Raw genomic sequence first — 15,789 nt, 5'->3', positions numbered from 1 at the left:
TTTCGCGCTTTAACTGCTTAATCGATTTACATAAAATTGTGAACACTAGAGTCATTAAGCCCAACTTAGAACATAGGATAGCTTTTATCTCGATTAGACAAGGGGGCGTGGCACCGTAAAAACGGAAATTTTTCATACTGAATATCTTAGGAAAAATATATTTGTAGCAGATCACTGGAATTTAGTATAAAAATGTCACCTGTTTAAAAAATCAAATTCAACTTGAATAAAAAGTATTATTTATTTGAAATTTGTATTATAATATGGGAAACAGACGAAAAAAAATGAAGAGGATTGTCACCTGTTTGAAAAGTCGAATTTAATGTAATTATACACAAGTTAAAGTGTCAAACGCAATAGCGTAGAATTTTGCGAGATATTTGAAGAGGGTTGCCAACTGTTTTAAACCAAAATAGAATAAAATAATTTAATAATTTAAGTGAATTATTACAATAGGGGTATAAATCGAAATGGGCTTGAAAAGGCGTTATTTCTAAGCTACATGTAGTAGGGTTGCCGCCTGTTTGAAAAATCAAACTCAACTTGAATTATGGGGAATAAGGTTATTCAAATACATATGTACATATGCATCGCAAAATGGGTGTCAGACGAAAGAGCTTTAAGAAGGTTATCTCCTGTTCCATAAGTTAAATTCAAAATATTCATTGAAATTATTATAATATTGTTATCGATCTAAGTGGTTTTGAACCACCTGTTTAAAGTTAAGTTAATTATAAATGTATTAAAAGAAAGATGTTAAAGAAAGTCTTAGTTTGACCTCCAACATATAATGTAGAAACGAAGCCTTTTCAAAACTACTTCCATTGATACCCATATTACAGTAATTCATTTAACTTAACTGAATGTAATCTTTTAACAGGTGGCAACTTTCTTCTTGTTTTAACCTAGATATAAACCACAATTGGAGCACGGCAACATATTGTCCATCCATATCAAACTTTAAGCAACTTCAATTTTCAAACAGGTTCTTAAAATATTTTACAAAGTGAGCTATCAATCTGAAATATCTTTCCTTTGACACCCCTATTGCAATATTTATATTCTGTAATCAAGCTAATGGAATTTGATTGTTTCAAACGGGTGGCAGTCCTCTTCAAATAATTTTTCTTTTACATGAGCTCTTATAAACCATTTACCATTTGACAACCATAAATATTGAGATATTTGATCAATCCCGTTAATTTAATTTAATTTAACTTTTAAAACAGGTGGCAACTCTATTTAAACCTACATAGCTATGCACCTTTTCCTCATCGAAACGAACCTGTTGTATGCGCTTTCTACAAGCAACTTCTCTTTTTTTATATACATAGATTAATAAACATTAAACAAACAAAAGAAAAATAGTCAAAACTGGTCAAAATATTTCACTTCTATTATTTTGTGGACAACTTTATGTAACTAGTATAATAAAGATATTTGCTAGATAAATAATTTTGTTTATTAGTTCGAAAATATAATAACACATAACAAAAAATAGCGTGCGATTGTGTACCTGATAAGTTTGTTCGGAGCCATGGGAGATACATCATTTTGACCACTGAACGCAGAGAGAATAGAAATTTTGTAAATATGCAAAAAATTTAAGAAAATGAATACATATAAAATACGCGCAGAAATGGTTTGTGAGTTTTATACATAAACAAGCAAAAAATATAAATATTAATTATATAATATATGGATAACTACAATCCTTGTTGCTCAAAAAATAATTAAATATATATTTATATTTACATACGTAAATATTTAGCTACCGGAAAGGTTTAGTAATAATCAAACATATATCTACGGGGAAATCTGAAATTTGTACGATCTGGAATTGCCAATTATTATTTTTTTTAATACATGCCACTTGTAATGAATACACCGAATATTTTACATGTACACATTAATGAAATATCAGTATGGCATATGAAGAGATTTAATACCAAATCTTGAGATTTTTTAAATAATTACTCGAAAATAAATAATTTTAAATCATACGAACTTCCAAATATGTCTAATAATTAAAAATTAAAGGAATATATTTATGTATTGGGTTTATGTATATGGAAATTTGAGCCAACCACAACAAGACCACATAAACTTACACACTATTTATGCAAACTTATATGCAAGTGATGATAGTAATGTGTACAAAAAATACAGTATATAAGGGTATCCATTTAAAATAAGGTAACTTTTAAACCCAAATTACTGAGGTATTCAAACTAAAACTATTTACAAACATAAAACGCAATTGCGGGCACATAACATACTTGCGTATAACTGGTGGACTCTCTTCCACCATGCCATTTGTTTCGTTGGCCAAACGCAAAGCAAGCTCATGGTCACGACGCTCTTGTTCCAACTGCTGTCTATACTTGGCATCGTCTTGTGCTTCCTTCTCAAGTTGTGCCTGTAACGCTAACGCCGCCTTACGATCCTCCTCCTCTTGCTTTAGACGTTGCACCTCTTCCACTTTTCGGCGTGATTCCATTTCGGCTTTGCTGTAAATAATTGGAGATGACATTAGAAAAGCTATTCAGGAATATTCATGGTCATTCAACTCAAATGAAAGGTTGCAAAGAAAGAATAATGACTTGTTTTGTATTGCAATGTTTTTGATGCTTACAGTCGTTTGTTATCTTCTTCTTCAAGTTTCTTTCGCTCTTCCTCTTCCTTAGCGCGTCGTTCAGCCTCGAGCGCTTCTTGTATTTTACGCAGACGTTCTTGTTCCTCAGCTTGCTTTTGTTCCTGTGTGAAAGGAAAATATTAAAGTTTGTACGTTGGAGAAATTTTGTAGATACTCAAAACAAACAAAAAAGAAAATATAGTATGTATAAAGCAAAAACGGATTAGTTATATATCGTCGTTTAAAGTACAAAACCGCGTATCGTCATTCTGTAAAACCGCGTAACTTGATACGCGGTTTTGTATTTTGTTGATACGCGGTTTTGTACTTTAAACGACGACATGCATAAAACGGAATGCACTTCGTTTTAGAGCGCATTTGTTTTTTCTTTTTAATGTTTATTTCTTTTTATTAGTAATTAAATATACATTTCACTCACCTTCAACTTTGTGTTCAAATCCACGGTCAGCTTATTCATGTTGGCCATGACGCTAGTATAGAGTCCGTCGATTTGGCGAGAAGTGATTTTCTCATTTGTCTGTCAATTAAATAAAAAAAAAAAATAAAAATTTATGTTGTCTATTCTCATTACATATAATAATGAACTACGATCACACCTTTATTGTTTGTATGGCTTCGTTCACTTGACGATGTATACCATTTACTTCGCTGATAAACTCATCGCGACCCTTCTTCAGCCCACCAGCGATTTCAATGGTCTTTTGTGCATTCAAACGCACTTTGTTTATCTTTGCAATGCCTTGGTAACGTGGGCGATGTTGTTTTCGCGCCAAATAACCACGCACAGTGCGTTGTATGAGTAAAACACAATTGTTTCGATACTTGATGCGATTGCGTACTGGGAAAGTATGAAGAAATAATAATTAAAGTCAACCATTACATAATGTTTATCTCTATATGAACACAAATCAAAATACTTCACAACTAAACTCACATTTGATCACACACACCGCACCCAAAATAGATTTCACCCACCGCGAACGTATTAACCACTTTTTCACCTTAGAGACAATGGCTAAAAGATTCTCGGGATCTGATTTCATAATACGATCGAATTCAACGAACTTGCCAGGGCGGAAGAAAACTTTCTTCACGCCAAACTTGAAATCCTTTGAGCTAAGATTAAGCGATTGTAACATAGCTTCGCAGAAAGTGCGCGGTGGTAATTTGACCAATTCGGGTGGCAGGACCGATTTATACATATTGTAGAGATCGGCGAATGGCACACGTGATGGATAACCATGCTCCATAAGCTCCAGCACGGAAATAGTGCCAGAGCATTTAAGTTGTGCAAGTGCTAGCCCACCCTCGAAATCACGATCTATCATTTTGCTGTTAGGCTTAATGCAGCGTATAAAATTAGTGCCCTAAAAATTTAATCATTATACATTCGTTTTACTATTTATTATACATTAACACAGTGCTTACATTCTTCTCCAATTTCTCCATCAACTCAGCCAGTTGGCTTTTGAATTTCGAGCCCACAGAAATGAAATTCAATTTGCCGCGCAACGCGGTGTTACTACCGGAAGGAAATAGTGTTTTCAGCAACGGATTTTCACACTCCTGCACCAAACCCTCCAAGGAAGCATGCAATGCATCATTGTTTTTCTCTATAAATTGTTCCTGAAAAGAATCAACAAAATGGTAAATACAATTAAATACATGTTATCCCACGCCTTAACAAACATGCCACACCTACCGTATTGTAACAGACAGCGCCGGCAAAGTGACGCACAAGAAAACCATCCTCATCTCTTAGCGTGCGATGAGCCTTCAAGCGCGATGAACGCGGCAAGCCCAAGCGGAAATGGTTTGACCACGCCTTGTGCACTTCGGCCGTGAAGTGTTGTGCCGATGGCTTTGGCAACTTCGACTCCTCATCCAATAGAGTATAAATACCGTTTGCCTTCGCTTCAATTAAATCGATAATATCCTGATTATCGGTGAATGTGATTTCCGGCACATTCAATCCCTCACTTTTGTACAGCTCTTGCTCGTTCTTAAGAATGTTGTCATTGAAGAATTTTTGCAATTTCTCATTGCAGTAATTAATGCAAAATTGCTCAAACGAATTCACAGTGAAGTACTCGAAACCGGCAATATCCAAGACGCCAATATAGAAATTTGAGACTTGGAAGGGGATGCTTTGATTAATCAGCGCCACAATACGATCAAAAAGGCGGCTGTAGATGGCCTTGGCAAGCGCATCGCGCGCATTGCTGGCCTCATAAATTTTCAAGGGCACCCTGAAATAGCAATAGTTAATTCACACAACAGGTGTGTAGGTATTGACTTACATTATTACTGTGCCCTTGAAACCGCCACCTTTGCTTTGCATTACACGCGACACCAGTGCCTGTCTGAGTTCCGATGGATCAACACCCAGCAATTTCGATGTGATGGTGAGAGATTTTTCAGAAGACTCTGACACTTGACAACCACCTCGTGCGTCATCTGGTATCTCTTCAAACGAAATATTACCCAAATGTAATACGGCAGCCACCAATGAATAAATTTCCAGTTTATTTATTTCACTCAAACCCAATCGACCCAGTGCACGATCGAGATTTTGAAAATGATTATAATCATCGATAATGGGATCCTTCAGGGGACCCTTTTTCACATGACTCTTGGACTTTTGAGCAGCCGGAATAAGTTGCTCTGTCTTCGCGTTGGCAAAATACTGCGTACAGCCAGAGAGATACTGGGGAGAAGGAAAGAAAAAAAATATATACATTAGTTACAGATTATTGAACAGGCAAAAAAAGTTTGTAAAGGGCAAAGAATTTTTTTTATTTGTTTTAACAACAGAATAACTTTCTAAAGTTATTTGTAAAGACGTGTGTATGTATGTATGTATGAAGGATACTTGAAAGGTTGTCTTAGTCAAGAAATGTCAGATTCGACTAGTTTCAGACAAATGAATAATCATCAAAGATGTAGATTTTGTCGTCGGGAGCACCGTCTCAACGTTGTCGGCAGATATTTATATCAAATCCATGTTTAAATAGGTTGATGCTATGGAACCTTAGTAGGAAAAGGAAAGCATCACCACCTCATTGCTGCCAATGAATGGTTAATAGTATTTAATGGTTCTAGTTATTCGGAAAATAGTGTCAATAATATAGCTTGAATAAAATAGGGCACAACAGCTTTGTCAGAAACGAAACTAACTATAGTAATTCAGCATTAAGTTATCTAATGTGTTCCGAAGTTCATAGTTCGTATGCTCTTTACTCACCCGATAATCATCTGGTTTACCAAGATTCAGCTTATCACGCAGCTGTTGTGGTGCACCTGCTAGCAACATAAAGAATACATGATAGTTGCGCTCCTCAGAACTTTGCGTACAAATACGACTCTTCTCCAGCAGATAGTGTGATATGTAACCGCCAACCACTTGGCACTTGGCATCATAGTGCACTTCAATGAATTTGCCGAAACGGGAGGAATTGTTGTTACGCGTAGTTTTTGCATTACCAAAAGCCTCAAGCACGGGATTGGCTATAATAAACAGATAAAATAGATAGTAAATATCAAACGTTGGTTACATACAATGACTCTTATTGAATTTTAAATTTCACTTACCATCTAAAATTTTCTGTTCAATGGGACCGGCACTATCGCTGGAATGACATAAATATTTAAGCAAATACTTGGTAGATTCTGTTTTGCCAGCACCCGATTCGCCAGATACGATAATAGATTGTGACGATTTGAGTACGCGCATATCACGTATAGCCTTATCAGCTGCAAAAATTACAAGAGAATGCGCAAATATAAATATGAGCTTTGGTACAGCAGGGGATTTCTTGTTATTGTACAACACTTTTTATTTTACCTATAGCAAACACATGTGGCGGCAGTTCGCCCAAGGAACGTCCAGTATACGTTTTAATTGTAGCTGAAGAGTAGAGATCAGTGATTTCACGATATGGATTCACAGCAATGAGTATATTGGCCACATAAGTCTAGGAGAAGATTGAAAGTGAAGATATTTTAAGTGCATTTGGTAATACAGAAATACTGGAAAACCACATAAAATTTGACTGAAAATTTCCATAATTTTGAATGAGAATGAGCAAATACTTCTACTAAAAGTTTGAGTACAGTTTATTTCAGCCAAATAATGACGAACGATGTATGGAACGCATTTACCTTGATTGAGTCTATGTATGTACATTAGAGTGGTCCAAAATAATAAAGTCGGAATTTTAATGCCGCCACCCCCTAGGATTGTTCTGAACCGAAAATAAATATACCCCTATTTTTTATTTTGAAATCAAAAAATATTTAGGGAGTGCTCACAACGCTCAAAGTTTTCCATGTATTTATTTTATATGGGGAAAAGACAAATTTTCGTAAAAATGGTATAAAACTCTTGAAAATCAATATTTTTCAATCGAAAATCTGTGGTTCACTTCAGGAGACTTCAGACATTAATATCCAATTGTTTATTTCCTATAAAATATAGTTACCATGAAAAAATGGTTAGAGGAACAATTGGGTATTATTACTGGGAACCTCCTGAAGATAAGCAAAATTTTCCAATCGAAAAATATTGACTTGCAAGAATTCTACACTATTTCTACGAAAAGTTGTTTTATCCCCATTTAAAATACATTGAAAACTTTGAGCGCTTTGAGCACTCCCTAAATTTTTTTTTATTTCAAAATAAAAAAATATTGGTATATTTTTTGTCGGTATAGAACAATCTTAGGGGGTGGCGGCATTAAAAATGCGACCTTGTTTTTTTACATACATTTTTGGACCACTTTAATGTACAATAGACTGCATCACTCCCCATACAAAAAAAAAATCGGTACTATTTTTCCATTGGAATTATAAAATCTACTATACTTTAAGACGTCCACCAAAATATTTCGGAAAAATATTAAGACTTAAGTGAGCTGGACCGATTTGAAAATACCTCCAAAAATGTTTTTTTCATGAATAAAAATAGTTTCTTAAAGATTTCTTTTGAAAAAATCCTCTCAAATGACAAAACGGCTTAAGCTTAAAATATTTGCATAAAAATATTAAAAAAAAAAAAAATTAAAACAAAATTTAACGGAATCGTAATGATGATGCTGTTTTTAGCATTTTTCAAAGATTGGTATAAGAAAAACTTGAATAACTGAACCTAAACTCTTCCGAGACTTAAGAGGTGTCATTGGAAAGGTATTTTCTCACCCTTTTCATTTATTTACTAATAAACTTATTCAAAGGATGGAAGAGAAAGGTAGGAGAAACGAACCTCATTCAAAGTTAAATTAAGATCTTTGGTATTCGAAAAAAAAGATGGGACACGAATGACGCTTTTGGCCAGAAATAAAAACGGTGTGAAAATACCTTTCTACTGAGATCCCATAAGTCTAAATCAGAACATTTTTGGTCCAGTTATTCAAGTTTTTCGTAAATCAATCTTTGAAAAAAGTAAAAAAACAGCATCAAAAATCTCATTCTTACGATTCCATTGAAAAGATTTTTAAATATTTTTATGCAGATTTTTTAAGCTTATTCCAATTTGTCTTCTGAGGGGACTTTTTAAAAAATGTTCTTTAAGAAACTATTTTTATTCATAAAAAACTTCATTTTTGGAGCTATTTTCAAATCGATCCAGCTCACTTAGATCTTAATATTTTTACGAAATATTTTGGTGGACGTCTTAAAATATAATAAATTTAGTAATCCCGGCGGAAAAACCGCAACTTTTTTTGGTGATGCAGTCTAATGTACATAGATATGTAAATAATCCTGAAGTTTATTGCTGTAAATACGACAGACATGTCCACTGGATATTAAATGACACAATTTTTAAAAACAAAAATGGTCATTAAATAACATCGGTGTCGTTACGATATTACCAGGCCTATTCTGAAAGTTCTTAACATTTTGTAGTCGAAAATTTTCAAAATTTTAATAACAAAATTGAAACGGAAACTACAATTGCCGGTTACAAAGTAGAGATTTACATCGATTAATCGAGCCCTTCCGATTCAGTTTTTTAGTTTCGATTCGATCGGTGAATCGATAAAAAAAAATCGATAATCGAAATTCGATTTTTCCCCAATTGATGCATACTGGTTTACCTCAGAAAATCTATAAAATTTTATTTGGAGACAGGTACAAAAAAAATATGGGAACCCTCATTTCCCTCCTTTCTAACTTGAGAGAGCAAAGACCAAATAATTCAATGAACTCTATATAAAATTATGGCTAATACTATAACAAAAACTCCAAAAATCGTAATTTTCATAAAAATTTAGCACTTTTTAATTACTTCTTTTAGAAAAAAAATTTAAATACGTATGCAGTTTTGCAGAAAATCTTTTCTAAAAAGCGTAAATAAAAAGTTTGCGAAAACAAAAAAAAAAACAAAAAAGCGTCCGTATTGCAAAAAAAAATTTACATATATACGTAAGCTCCATTGTATTATACATTTTTTAAAATAGCTAATTTCGCAGCAAGCCTTACATTTTTTCTCATTTGTAATCAAAATAAAAATCAAAAAAATTTAAGCATTTCCTTAAGTAGGGTTAATGATGAATTTCCACTAAGCATTAAATGACAAAAATTTTAATGACATTGTTGGGCATTACGTTCATAAAAACAGACATTAGTGCGATTCATGAAACATCGTAAAGTTGCATTTTTGGCGAAATAACAACTATGAGAAAAAATTTTTTGTAATTTTTTTTTTTTAACCGACTTTAAAAAAAGGAGGAGGTTACAAATTCGTTGGAATGTATTTTGTTTATTTATTTTTTTATGTATATTACCGCATAACTTTTGACGACGTTACCCGTTTTCCATAATACTTTTTCCAGCGGATAGGTGGTACCTTAGAGGTGGTCCCATACTAATTTGGTTTAGATACGATCATTGGATCATGATCTTTCTTAAAAACGTTATATTAAATAAGCACTTTTTTATGTTTTATTGAGACGAAAACGAAACGCTAAGCAAAACAAACAATCGGTAGATACCAGATCTTTCACTATTTTTTTATTATTTAAAATTAATTTGAAAGTCGTGTGAATTTTTCTAGTGATATATTTCGGGACCCACGAGACCCACGGTAAAAGTCAGAAAAACGTCGGGATGGGCGGGTTAGGGACTTAAAAATTGAATTTCGGGATGGGAGGGATCGGGACTGAATATTTAGTCCCGTGTCCATCCCTAATACATACCTTTCTGTTTTTAAGGTTATCTGCCCTGAAAACCATACTTTTAGAGTATTCTGAATAGTAGAGAAATATTAAAGAATTCGTAAAGAAATCATTATTTCCCTTTCCGAATTTTCTAAGGTGAAATGTACTGTAATGTCATAAGAAAATCAGTAAGGCAATAAAAATAATACCGCGATGTCAAGTTATTTTTTCCGAATTTTCTTATCATTTGGACTTTTTTCTTTGAGTTACAAAGCTAGAAAGTGTTCGAGAAATGGACTTAAAATTTGTACCATCTATACTTGCATGAAGTTATCTTCAAGAAGTAGTTGCAATAGATTGTTTTTCAGTGCTTAGCATATATTACATCAGGCATCTAGAGTATTTCAAGAAACTAAGCTGTAAGTACTCATTCGACGAGAGGTAAAATAACTGCAAGTCCTGAGACGCACTCCAGGCCATTACTTCTCGCAGTCCTGCTTTTATGAGGCTGAGCCTTAAAAGCTTTCTGACATGATGTTTTGTCAAGGCTGCATATCAGTATCCTCTGGAGCTGCGGAGCCGTTACGACCGGAGTGAAGCTTTCAAATTGCTATACATACATGAAAATGATCATACAACAATCTTTTCCAGAAGCGGTTTCGAGCTGAAAGTAAAGATGTTTTTGATTTTGAATTTAATTTTTCAGCTTCGTGACGCTTCAACTAATCTTTTGAATAAAATTGAGTATTTGTCACTTTTATTTGACGATAAGTTTTGGGGTATCTTTGCAGCCGAGTCCATGAGAAAAGCCCTGCTTCGCCTCGTTCATTGAGAACAGCTGAAGGTTCGCTTCGCCCCGCCTTTCCTTGCAGAGCCACCGATCGGCTTTCTGTGTGAACGCACCCTCAATGGCTTCCATTACCGTTTATAAATACACACCTTCCCTTCTACTCTTTTCCTTCACTTCTAATTTCTAATGCAGTTATTTCTTTATGAAAACATAAAACATGGTTCGCCATACTTGGCGAAAGCTGTCCTTTTTTAAGTGAAAGTCTTCTAACTCAATCTATCTTACTTGCAAGAGCTTTAGTGTTGGAAGCTATAGCCATAAACATTCTCTCCTCCTTTTGAATTAAGTTTTAACTGTTTATCCTACTGGCGTGCATCTTGATTATTCCTAAAACTTGAATGTTCTAAAATTTTATATCGTCTCCGAATGAGATACACTTTTGGGGAGTATCCTTTTAAAACGAAAATGGGAAACTAGAATCACTGCCTATATCGCGCTTATGTTTTTTTATATAAATCAATAGAGCTGCTCATTCTTATTGGTAAATTTAGCATACTTGTACCTACATACATATATCTTGCTTTAGTACTTACATAAATTTTATCTTTATAATAACGCGTTTTTAAATTATCCAAAAACGTTGCTTCATTCAGCAGCATAAGTTCACCTGAAAAGTAAAAAAAATGCATATATGGATAAGGAAAAACATATTTATAGGATATTGTATGATATACAAAAGAGGTGGCACAAAAAATTTACCCGTTTGTAAGATGGAAAAATTTTGCGAACTTGGTCGAGTGTCAATACATTTATGATATTCTTAACCATCTGCGAGTGACGTGGTAATCTGACAGACACCGAAAGTTCGACATTTTTCCGAGCATTCAATACCACTGATTACTAAAAACGCCTATTTTTCGACATATAATTTATTTATATGACAATTTCATTAATGAGTACTTAAAATATTGATAGATCTTGCAGTTTAAATCGAAAAAAAGTATATTCATAAATATCTAATAAATATTTTTTGATCTGGAAAATTGGTGTCTAAGAGATTACACGTTAATATAATGGGGAAATTTCGGTCCTGACAGTAGCAGAGGGTTAAAGTAACCATATTCAGGGCTATCACGGAATCCGTCGAAGAAAATCTACGAATTCGAATGCCTGCTACGAATACGAAAAAATTGCAATCATTGAATCGGAGTAAACTTGAAAATATCGATTTGAATACTGATTCAAAATCAGCTAGTGCAAAGGAAACAATAAACATTTATGTATGCCATTTTGCTCACATTGTACAGCAGTCGCAATGGCCGAGTGGCCAAAGCACTAGACTGCTAATTGAGAGACCCGAGTTCGAGTACGAGTCGGCGGGCAACAACGGATCTTTTTTTATTTAATTTTTGTTTATTTTTTTTTTTAATAATTTTTTATTTTAGTTTAGTTTCATTCTTTTAAAGATAAACATTTTTTTTAAATTAATTTAAATATTTCCTCAAATTATTAAATTTTTATGATATTGTTACATTCCTAATAAATTGTTGTTAAACTCTTATTTGCTCGCATCATATAAAATATGCATTCATTAGCGTCTAGCAGATGAATGTATGTATGAACATTAGGGTGGTCCAGAAACAGTAGAGTCGGAATTGTAATGCTCTCACCCCCTAGGATTGTTCTATATCGAAAAAAATTAAACCCCTATTTTTTATTTTGAAAACAAAAAAAAATTAGAAGTCGCTCAAAGCGCTCAAAGTTTTCCATGTATTTTTATATGGGAAAAATATATTTTTTCGTAGAAATGGTATAGAATTCTTGAAAGTCAATATTTTTCGATCGGAAAACTCTGGTTCTCTTCAGGAAACTTTCAATAAAAGTACCCAATTGCTTATTTAGCCATTTTTAATACTAACGATTTTTTATTGGTCGCCCCATTGCATTTTTGCGGGTTTTTGTAGGTTTTTGGCAGATCTATAAATTATAGTTGCAATGAAAAAATGGTTAAATAAACAATTGGGTATTATTATTGGGAATCTCCAGCAGATAAACAGAGTTTTCTGGTAGAAAAATATTGATTTTTAACTATTCTATACTTACCATTTCTACGAAAAGTTGTTTTTCAAAATAAAAAAATAGGGGTATATTTTTTTCGGTGTAGAACAATCCTAGGGGTCAATCGAAATGAAAAATATTTAGGAAGGTTGCCACATATTTGGAAAAATGTTTGAATTACAGCAAATAGGTAATTTAAACACATAAATATGTATAACAATATGAGTGTCAAATGAAGGAGGTTTAAAAAGGTTTTACTTTGAAAATACTTTCAAGGGGGTTGCCACTTGTTTGATAAGTCGAAGTTAAGTAAATATCACACAGGTTATATAAAATATTTAAATGTGGCTGTCAAACAAGAGCGTGTTAAGAAATGTTTAGATTGGTGGCGTTTCAAGAACGTTGCCATGTTTTAAAAAAGATAAATTGAAATTATTTTATAAGTTATGAATTACTAAAAATGGGTATCAATCGAAATGGTTTGGAAAAGGTTTTATTTCAGACCTTGTTTAGGAGGATAGCCATGTGTCGAAAAATCAAATTCATCAGCTTATTAAAATATGTATCACAACGTCAGACGAAAAAGATTGAAAAAGAATTTAGTTTGAAAATACTTTCGAAAAGGATTTCCAACTGTTTGAGAAGTAGAATTTAGATGACTTATACACAAGTTTTATGAAATATGAGTGTACATCGAAAGAGACATATGAAAGCTTTAGTTTGAAAATATCTTCACATAGGCTTGCCACCTTTTCGAAAAGTCATATCGATCTAACTAAGTACATATGTATGTATAAGGGAAGGCGCTTTTGTGAAGGTCATTAGATTTGCTCCGTTCTTTGGAATTTCAAAAATTAAGGGGCAAAATAAAAACCTTGGTTTGTAGATGTGCGATAAAGCTTTATTTTTGGGAATTGGAACTTTTTTATCGGTACAGGTTGATTTGAAATTTGATGAAAAATTAAACCGACGATATACCAGACCTCTCTTCACTCAGAAATGGCTGCATAGCTTATAACTCTGATTAACATTTGGAATATTTTTTAGGATTTTGAAATTAAGTTTCGGACGTTTTAGCGCCTCGCTTGTTCACTAGTTTTTGTTTATTTGCCTACATATTTGCGTATAATTAGCAAATCGTCAAATGATAAAAAGCAGCTATGAAAACCAAAAAAGGCGTCAATTTTTACCCGATAAGCGTTTCCGTACTTTATAGCTTTTCTCTATTTCTCTGCGTATAATTTTGCCTTTTGACAGTTTTTCCAGTTTTAATTAATTTTACAGTCTAGCAATATTTTCGAGGCTTTCCCTAAATTTTAGTGAAATAAAAATAAACAAATAAACAAAAAAAAAACAAATTTTGTAGAATGCTAATTTGTTACTTTTAACATTATTTTGCACAACTTGTTTTACGACTTTTTAAGCACATATTTTGGTAAACCTCTATGGTAATAAATTTAAGCGACTCGTTCAAAACTTGTGGTCTCATTATCTCGCACAACTCCGGTCAAGATCGCTGGGTTTTGCGACATAGAGTGTGTATGTGTGCCTGTGGTAAATAAGTGCTGACTGTGTGGCTTGCTGTGGTCAGTGATGGTTAAACACACAATAATACAAGAGCCATACTGTTTACAGGTTTAACACCTCAAGAACTCTTTGTTATGAAGACTTGTTGAGCATTGTGGTAGATAAAAAGCTAGCGCACGCGCTGCTATTGTATAGTTAAGCAGTTGAATTCCGCAGAATGACAATAAAAATAGATGATATACAGGCAGGTTCTGCAATTGACTTCCGAGTGAATTTCAACAAAAGTCACTTTGAATTGCAGAACCTGTCTTATAGACGCGTATATGGTGCAGCAGATGCAAATTAATAGACATAAAATGTAAATATAAGGCATAAAAATGCTTCCAACAGCTGGCTGAAATGCTCGCACAAACACTTTAAAAAAACTTTCGAAATAATTAAACGCTCTTAACTTTAAATCTTTCCGCCTTTGACGCTGAGTAAGCACGTGATTGCGACGCCCTGATAAGACAGGTGTGTCTATTTCTGACGCCAGTAGCATACCTACACTTTTTTTTGATTATTTAAAAAAAAACCTGATAAAATACGTAAAACTACAAAATATCAAATTAAACATTTTCAACACTCACAATTATCATCATGATCTTGCGGTCCGTCGCACGACGAAAATATATCATCGACATGACAAGAGCGTTTCGGATATTTTCGATCAATTGGTGTAACCTCGAAATCCTTAGCACCGATTTCTGAGATGCGACACTGTATATAGCCTTCGACGGCATCGCGTGCCCACACCAGTTGTGTGTCCATTTTGCGCACTGAAAGTGAAAAAAAGGTAGCAAGTATTAAACGATTAGTAAGCATTCGAAGACAAAGACTACTTAAAGTAAACTAGAAAATTGCTTGGTAATACAACTTATAAAAATTTTTTTATATTTTTTTTTATCACAAAATTAGCAAGAAGCTTGTCGAAAGTAAGGCTCACGGCGCTATATGTATTTATGTGTGTATGTATGTACGACTATCAATAAACCACTAACACAATTCTTTTCTGGGTAAAAGTGTTCCGCAACGCTAGCAAAAGTCAACTAACTACGCGCTCCACAGCTGGAGCGTCGTCAACCCAACCTCAACAGCTTTGGCGGTGGGTTCAACGCCGGCACATACATTCACACCCTACTACTATGCTCCGATCCGCAGAGTTGCATACGAATCGAACGCTCCTCACTCGGTTTCGTTGACTCTTTTAGTACCTGCGCTAGAGCTGGCTGGTTGTTGGCCAGTACATATATTGACTGGTTGGTTGGTCGGTCGGCAGCTTGGCTATGTAGTAAGCTAAGCAAGTTCTGTTTTTTGTTTGTTAGTTTTTGCACAATCGCGTATTGCATGCTCTCGCGCTCTCCTAGCCGCTTCAGGTTTTAATTTTTTTTTGATTATAACCATTTTGCAACCTTTGTTTTGCCTTTCCGTTGTGAATATGTACCTACATTTTTTGCTATATTTCTTCACAAACTTGTTGGTCGGGCCGATAGGTCTGATTCATTCTTAGCTGCCTGATAAGATTAAGCATTGTTTGATGGGCTCGAGTGCATAGCACTTTT

General features: G+C 33.9%; 1 protein-coding gene across 1 annotated transcript; it reads right to left on the bottom strand.

The window, feature by feature from the left end:
- Positions 1-1,392: 1,392 nt before the first annotated feature.
- On the bottom strand, positions 1,393-15,006 carry LOC118754225 (myosin heavy chain 95F-like; the record flags this gene model as incomplete). The annotated part of the gene is given in 14 exon segments (XM_036489090.1): positions 1,393-1,561; positions 2,280-2,510; positions 2,636-2,757; positions 3,075-3,173; positions 3,253-3,494; positions 3,591-4,023; positions 4,085-4,282; positions 4,359-4,905; positions 4,957-5,363; positions 5,901-6,163; positions 6,248-6,409; positions 6,501-6,630; positions 11,197-11,270; positions 14,818-15,006. Coding segments are annotated over 14 exon segments (3,194 nt in total), but the record flags the coding sequence as incomplete, so codon positions are not given.
- Positions 15,007-15,789: the final 783 nt, after the last annotated feature.

Source organism: Rhagoletis pomonella, unplaced genomic scaffold (assembly GCF_013731165.1).
Source record: "Rhagoletis pomonella isolate Grant_MI unplaced genomic scaffold, Rhpom_1.0 Rhpom_scaffold_03571, whole genome shotgun sequence".
In the NCBI taxonomy this organism is placed as follows: Eukaryota; Metazoa; Arthropoda; class Insecta; order Diptera; family Tephritidae; genus Rhagoletis; species Rhagoletis pomonella.
The sequence above is the reverse complement of the archived record's forward strand: the minus strand, read 5'-3'. Positions and strand labels throughout refer to the sequence as shown.